The sequence below is a fragment of the Hemiscyllium ocellatum genome, chromosome X (genome assembly GCF_020745735.1).
Source record: "Hemiscyllium ocellatum isolate sHemOce1 chromosome X, sHemOce1.pat.X.cur, whole genome shotgun sequence".
In the NCBI taxonomy this organism is placed as follows: Eukaryota; Metazoa; Chordata; class Chondrichthyes; order Orectolobiformes; family Hemiscylliidae; genus Hemiscyllium; species Hemiscyllium ocellatum.
In genome coordinates, this window is record NC_083453.1 from 8864938 (window position 1) to 8871854 (window position 6917).

Below are 6917 nucleotides of genomic sequence, written 5' to 3' on the forward strand. Positions count from 1 at the left end.
GAAAGCCAGGTAGGTTTTTCCAAAAGTTGACCATCGAGCAGAATCCACCCAGGACCTGGATAAGGTGGGCCATGTTGGGGTGGCACAGCAGTTAGCACTGCTGCCTCACAGTGCCAGGGACCCAGGTTTCAATTCACAAATAACAAACATCAAGGATGAGGATAGTTTGAAGATATTTGGACTGGTCTCCATGGAGAGAAGGCCGAGAGATAATTTGATCGAAGTTTTATTGGCGCAGATAGAGAGAGGCTGGTCTTGTATGTCTAAGAAACAAGAACCTGGTGTGAAAAACCCTGTCCAGCCAGTGAGGTGTGGGAACAGGCAGATATGGTGAAGGAGCCGTTGGTGAAGATCGCATCTGTCCATCAGGTGCCTGGCAGGTATGGAGGCAAGTTGCCTGGCTAGACTGGCACAGGTCATGCACCCAATGCCAAAGAACATTGAATGACCACATAAGGGCAGTCAACAGACACCTGCCACTTCACCTCACGGTACCATCTGCTCGGCATTGTTCTCCGGGTGGAGATGAACAGACCTACACTCGCCTTTATAGGGAGCACATGTGTTTGTACAGTTCCCGAGAGTCCCTAGTCAGTAGTTACGCCTGCCCAGTCATCCTGGCATGGGGTGACTTCGAGTGGGGCACTGGCAAGGCTGAAGGACAAACCTTGCAGGCTTTTCAAACTATTCTGCCAGCTTCCCCTCCCACTTCGATCCTGTGCTGGTACGTGATGGCATATTGTACATACATGGAGAAGACAACCATCACTACAACTCCTTAACACGAGATGCCCATGTTTCAAAGGGCCAACTGTGGCCAATTGGCAAGTGCCCTCAGCAGCTGGCACCCTCTCATATTGGGGAAAGCCGTCCAGAGGAACATTGGAAGAGCAGGCAATCTGGGCACTGGTGCATTGCATAACCTGGCTTGCTGAGGTGGCACAGTGGTTAGCACTGCTGCCTCACAGCACCAGGGTCCCAGGTTCAATTCCAACCTCCTGGCTGGGGGGAGTTTGCATGTTCTCCTGGTGTCAAAATCCTTAGGGATAGCATTTGGAAAAGCATGGCCTAATTAGGGACAGTCAGCATGGCCTTGTGCAGGGCAGGCCAAGTCTTACTGACTTGAGTGAATTTTTCGAGGGGGTGATGAAGGTGGTCGATAAGGGTAGAACAGTGGATGTTGTCTCCATGGAGTTTAGTAAGGCTTTCAACAAGGTCCCTCATGGTAGGCTCATCCAGAAGATTAAGGTCCATGGGATCCACAGTGACTTGGCCATTTGGATTCAGAATTGGCTTGCCCAGAGAAGACAGAGGGTAGTGGCAGAAGGTGTTTTCCAGGCTGGAGGTCTATGACTAGTGATGCCCCACAGGGATCCGTACTGGGACCTCTAATGTTAGTGATATATCTAAATGACTTGGATGAAAATGTAGAGGGTGGGTTAATAAGTTTGCAGATGACACAAAGATCGGTGGAGTTGTGGATAGTACAGGAGGTGTCAAAGGATACAGCAGGATAGAGATCAGTTGCAGAGATGGGCGGAGAAATGGCAGATGGAGTTTAATCTGGGTAAGTGTGAGGTGCTGCACTTTGGGAGGAATGTTAAGGAAAAGTGTCTGGTTAATGGCAGGACCCTGAACAGCATTGATGGACAGAGGGGTCTTGGGGTTCAAGTCCATAGCTCCTTGAAAGTGGCCACAAGTAGAGAGGGAGGTAAAGGAGGTATACGACATACTTGTGGGTCAGGGAATTGGGTTAGGATGCTGTGTTGCAGCCTTATAAAACTTTGGTGAGGCCACACTTGGAGCATTGCCTTCAATTCTGGCCACCACATGACAGGAAGGACATGGAGGCCTTGGAGAGGGTGCAGACGAGGTTTACCAGGACGCTGCGCAGTCCAAAGATGTGTAGGTGAGGGTGGACTGGCCGTGGGGAATGCAGTCTTACAGGGATGGGGTGGCTGTGGGTGAGATATTGTTTGGAAGGTCAGTACAGACATGATGGGCCAAGTGGCCTCTTTCTGCACAGTCAGGAACCTGTGATAGAAACCTGTCCGGTCACCATTTGTGAAATTCTGAATAGATTCTGTTCCAAGTCACACCATGTTGTCTTGGCCTTGCGAATGGGTGTGGGGTTTGACAGAGGATCAATAAAGGACAGTGTCAGGGCTGGAGCTGACAGACCTGCCCTCACACACGTACTCTCAACCCAGCTTCCTCCACTCTCTCCTCCAGCTTCCTGCCCACTTGTTCCTCCTACTTGAGTTTCAGGACCACCCTGATTTCAGCAGCTGACATTTGTCCTGACTCCGAGCTGTGGTGGAGGGAGGAGACTCAGCCTCTGGGCTGTCATCTCAGATCAACCGGCCCGTGCTGATGGGCTGGGCACAGGAGGCGGGCATTACCCTTCCTCCTGTGGCCCACATTCAGGGCACTGTCATGTCTTCCCGTTAGCCTCTGCCTCCCCTGCCAGGCCACGTTCGTTAACCGGGGAACATCCCTAGTTGCGCCATCCCTAGTTGCCCCCTTTGAGAAGGTTGTGTGTGGGGGGTGGGGGTGAGCTGCCTTCTTGAACCGGGGCAGTCCACATGCTGTGGGTAGTCCCATGACGCCCAGGGGGAGGGGGAATTCCAGGATTGTGACCCAGGGACCTGGCTGCTGCCTTGATTCGTTGAAGCAGGGTGGCAGTGCCAAGCTCGATTTGACTGTGCCAGTCTGAGAGGTGCCTGCTGGAGAGATTCCAAACCTCAGGCCTGACCCCAGCACATGCCCGTTCCCAGCAGCTCCAAGTTTTCTCCAAGAAATAGAGTGAGGAGACACTTCACAGCATCAGAATGACCCCTCAGCGCTGTCAGCTGAACCCTTCCAGCGAGGAGCTGGGCAGTCATCTGCCTCTGAAAGTGTGGTGCAGTCCTGTGCTGAAACTGGGAAGGTGTCATAGACCTCCATGACCCAATGGTGTCCGGGAGCCCGTTCTCATTGAGAATTTCCCATTGCGTGACGTTCATTTCCAGGTTGTGCCCGTCGGAGGGCAATGCCAGCTTTCACCTTCTCCATCACCATCCAGGTGGACAGTAACAGGGTTACCATGTCTTTACCCAGAGAGAGGGAGAGCCGGTGCAATTCTCTGCCATGGAAAGCCATCGAAGCCCAAACATCAAATGATTTCAAGAAAGCGTTCGATAGAGTTCTTCGGGTTAAAGGGTATGGGGGAGAGAGCGGCAACAGGGGACTGAGTTGGGTGATCAAGTTTGAATGGTGGAGCAGGCTCGAAGGGCTGAGTGGCCTCCTCCTGCTCCTATTTGCTATGTTTCTATGTCTTTACAACCACACCCCAACCCTGCGGCCACTCGCCATCTCCACGACAGCCCCCGATGTTACAGTGAAATTCATAGCGTGTACTGTACCTTTAAGAGAGAGTGAAAGCTGTTTTGCACTTAGAGCTTGCAGGTAACTGTCATGTGACTGACTAGCAGGCTCAGCGTGTACTGCAAAATTGCAAATATGTAACATTGGGCTGTGAAACAAATACCTGACTCTTGGTTGCTATGTTGACAGCCATTCCAATTTAACCAATCAGATTAAATCATGCCCCAGAATACTAAAACCCAATAGAGTTTGAATTTACTGTTTTGCCAACATCGAAGCAATGAGACGATCCCATGTTTGGGGTAGAAAGAAGCAGGCATTTTGAGAGTTAGTCAGACAGCATGACCAACTGCCATCGCCAGAGTAACTGCCAGCAACACACACTCGATCAAAAATAACTTTTCATGGAAACGTCTTTGCAACAAATGACTGAAGACGACCCAGGGAGATCTACAGAGGGAGACAACCCCTGCGTGGTTTTGAAATTAAGTTGTTGAAATTTTAATAAGTGTTTTATTGGAACAGTAGAACAGTTTTATTGGAACAGTTAGAGAGTTGGAGGCAAGTAATACGTAGTTAACAGAAAGGAGTTTGAGAGTTGGAAATAGTTGTTTTTTAAAGTTCATTTTTAGAGTTAAATAATAAATTGATTTTTGTTTCTTTAAATAGTGGAATTTGGGAGCTCTCTGTCCCTAATACTTTAACAGATTACGAAGCGAGGTGAGCTTTTGGTTTCATGAGCAGAGGGATTCACCGCCGTGTCATAACAACAGTCACAAACATCAGCCAGCCCTGGGATCCTTCCCACGAAATGTGTCCCTTTCCCAATGCAGTTGCGAAGAATTGTCACCGTTCAGATCTACCACCAGCCCTTCCCACTTCCATCAGGAGCTGACAGTTAACTGGCAGAGATGATGCTGGGGGCATCGGTGTGGAGTATGTTAAAGGAGGAGCAGGCAGTTTTCTGGGTCAGAATGGCACCCATTCACCGGGTGATTCTCACATGGCGTCCGCCCTGTTTACCACCCCTCACTATTCAGCGTGCCACGGTGGGGAGGGTCAGACCTTTCGCATTGGTCCATTCTAACCATGTGACATCAATCAGGTGCCGGGCAGAGCACCAATCAGATCGTGAGCGCTCAGGTCCGCCTTACCGGGGAGCGAGGGGCTTCGTCCTGCTGGGGCTGGCCGGAATCGTTCAGGGTTTCTTTCTCAGTCATCCTGGAAGGCAAGACAGACGGAAAGGCAAATAGGTGAACGGAGCGTCCCCGCGGTGCCTCGAACAGACATTCCTCAGCCAGGGCACTCTTAAAAAGGGCAGCACCAACTCGGGTGCCAGCCCTGGCAGCTGAACATCTGCAAGATGCCAAGCACAGCCAACAGAAAGCCGGCCTGAGTTGAGCCAGCAGGGTGTAGCCTTGTCAGGACCACTTCCAGGAGGCGTTTGTCCTGAATAAAACAGGCCAGAGGGACCTCACACAGATAAGGTCAGCCGTGTACTCGTGTCAGAATACATCAAGTTGTCCACTGTTGAACTGTTTATCCTGCTGTCAACCACTATCCCTAAACTCCATCTGACCCTCTGACCTGCTTTGTAGCTTGTACATACATCTGTGCACACGGATGTCCACCTGGTAGCAGGTGTCACTGTACACCAGGCATACGGACCAGATCTTGTTGCATTTGAACGCTGACTGCTTCAGTATCTGAGGAGTGGCGAATGGTGCTGAACATTGTGCAACCATCAGTGAACTTCTGACCTTATGACAGAGGGAAGGTCATTGATGAAGCAGCTAAAGATGTTGGGCTTAGGACACTACCCTGAGGAACTCCTGCAGAGATGTCCTGGAGCTGAGATGACTGACCTCCAACAACCACAACCATCTTCCTATGTGCCAGGTATGACTCCAACCAGTAGAGAGTTTGCCCCCTGATACCCATTGATTCCAGGTTTGCCAGGGGTCCTTGATGCCACACTCGGCCGAATGCCGCCTTGATGTCAAGAGCCGTCCCTCTCCCCTCCCCTCTGGAGTTCAGCTCTTTTGTGTGGGAGGGAGTGTGAATGTGTGTGAGAGTGTGTGTGTGTGTGAGGGTGTGTGTGAGGGAGAGGGAGTGTGTGAGGGAGGGAGAGTGTGAGGGAGGGAGTGTGTGTGTGAGAGAGTGTGAGGGAGTGTGTGTGTGGGAGGGAGTGTGTGTGGGAGGGAGTGTGTGAGGGAGGGAGTGTGTGTGTGAGGGAGTGTGAGGGAGTGTGTGTGTGAGGGAGTGTGTGTGAGAGTGTGTGTGGGAGGGAGTGTGTGTGTGAGGGAGTGTGAGGGAGTGTGTGTGTGAGGGAGTGTGTGTGTGAGAGTGTGTGTGAGGGAGTGTGTGTGTGAGGGAGTGTGAGGGAGTGTGTGTGTGGGAGAGAGTGTGTGTGTGAGAGAGTGTGAGGGAGTGTGTGTGTGGGAGGGAGTGTGTGTGGGAGGGAGTGTGTGAGGGAGGGAGTGTGTGTGTGAGGGAGTGTGAGGGAGAGTGTGTGTGAGAGTGTGTGTGGGAGGGAGTGTGTGTGTGAGAGTGTGTGTGTGAGGGAGTGTGTGTGTGAGAGAGAGTGTGAGGGAGTGTGTGTGTGGGAGGGAGTGTGTGTGGGAGGGAGTGTGTGTGTGAGGGAGTGTGAGGGAGTGTGTGTGTGAGAGTGTGTGAGGGAGGGAGTGTGTGTGTGAGGGAGTGTGAGGGAGTGTGTGTGTGAGAGTGTGTGTGAGGGAGTGTGTGTGTGAGGGAGTGTGAGGGAGTGTGTGTGTGGGAGGGAGTGTGTGTGGGAGGGAGTGTGTGTGTGAGAGAGTGTGAGGGAGTGTGTGTGTGGGAGGGAGTGTGTGTGGGAGGGAGTGTGTGAGGGAGGGAGTGTGTGTGTGAGGGAGTGTGTGTGTGAGAGTGTGTGTGAGGGAGTGTGAGGGAGTGTGTGTGTGGGAGGGAGTGTGTGTGTGAGAGAGTGTGAGGGAGTGTGTGTGTGTGAGGGAGTGTGTGTGGGAGGGAGTGTGTGAGGGAGGGAGTGTGTGTGTGAGGGAGAGGGAGTGTGTGTGTGTGAGAGAGTGTGTGTGAGGGAGAGTGTGTGTGAGGGAGTGTGAGGGAGTGTGTGTGTGGGAGAGAGTGTGTGTGTGAGAGAGTGTGAGGGAGTGTGTGTGTGGGAGGGAGTGTGTGTGGGAGGGAGTGTGTGTGTGAGGGAGTGTGTGTGTGAGAGAGTGTGAGGGAGTGTGTGTGTGTGAGGGAGTGTGTGTGGGAGGGAGTGTGTGAGGGAGGGAGTGTGTGTGTGAGGGAGAGGGAGTGTGTGTGTGTGAGAGAGTGTGTGTGAGGGAGAGTGTGTGTGACGGTGAGGGAGGGTGTGTGTGAGGGAGAGAGAGTGAGGGAGAGGGAGTGTGTGTGTGTGAGGGAGTGTGTGTGGGAGGGAGTGTGTGAGGGAGGAAGTGTGTGTGTGAGGGAGAGGGAGTGTGTGTGTGTGAGAGAGTGTGTGTGAGGGAGAGTGTGTGTGACGGTGAGGGAGGGAGTGTGTGAGGGAGGGAGTGTGAGGGAGTGTGTGTGTG

At 52.4% G+C, this 6917-nt stretch overlaps 1 protein-coding gene across 1 annotated transcript in view; it reads right to left on the reverse strand.

The window, feature by feature from the left end:
* LOC132805744 (uncharacterized) overlaps window positions 1–6917 on the reverse strand; it is a 48225-nt gene that overhangs the window by 26893 nt on the left and 14415 nt on the right. The window contains exon 3 of the mRNA XM_060820971.1: window positions 4521–4587. Within this exon, the coding sequence (XP_060676954.1) occupies window positions 4521–4587 (67 nt within the window). The remainder of the gene's footprint in view (window positions 1–4520; window positions 4588–6917) is intronic.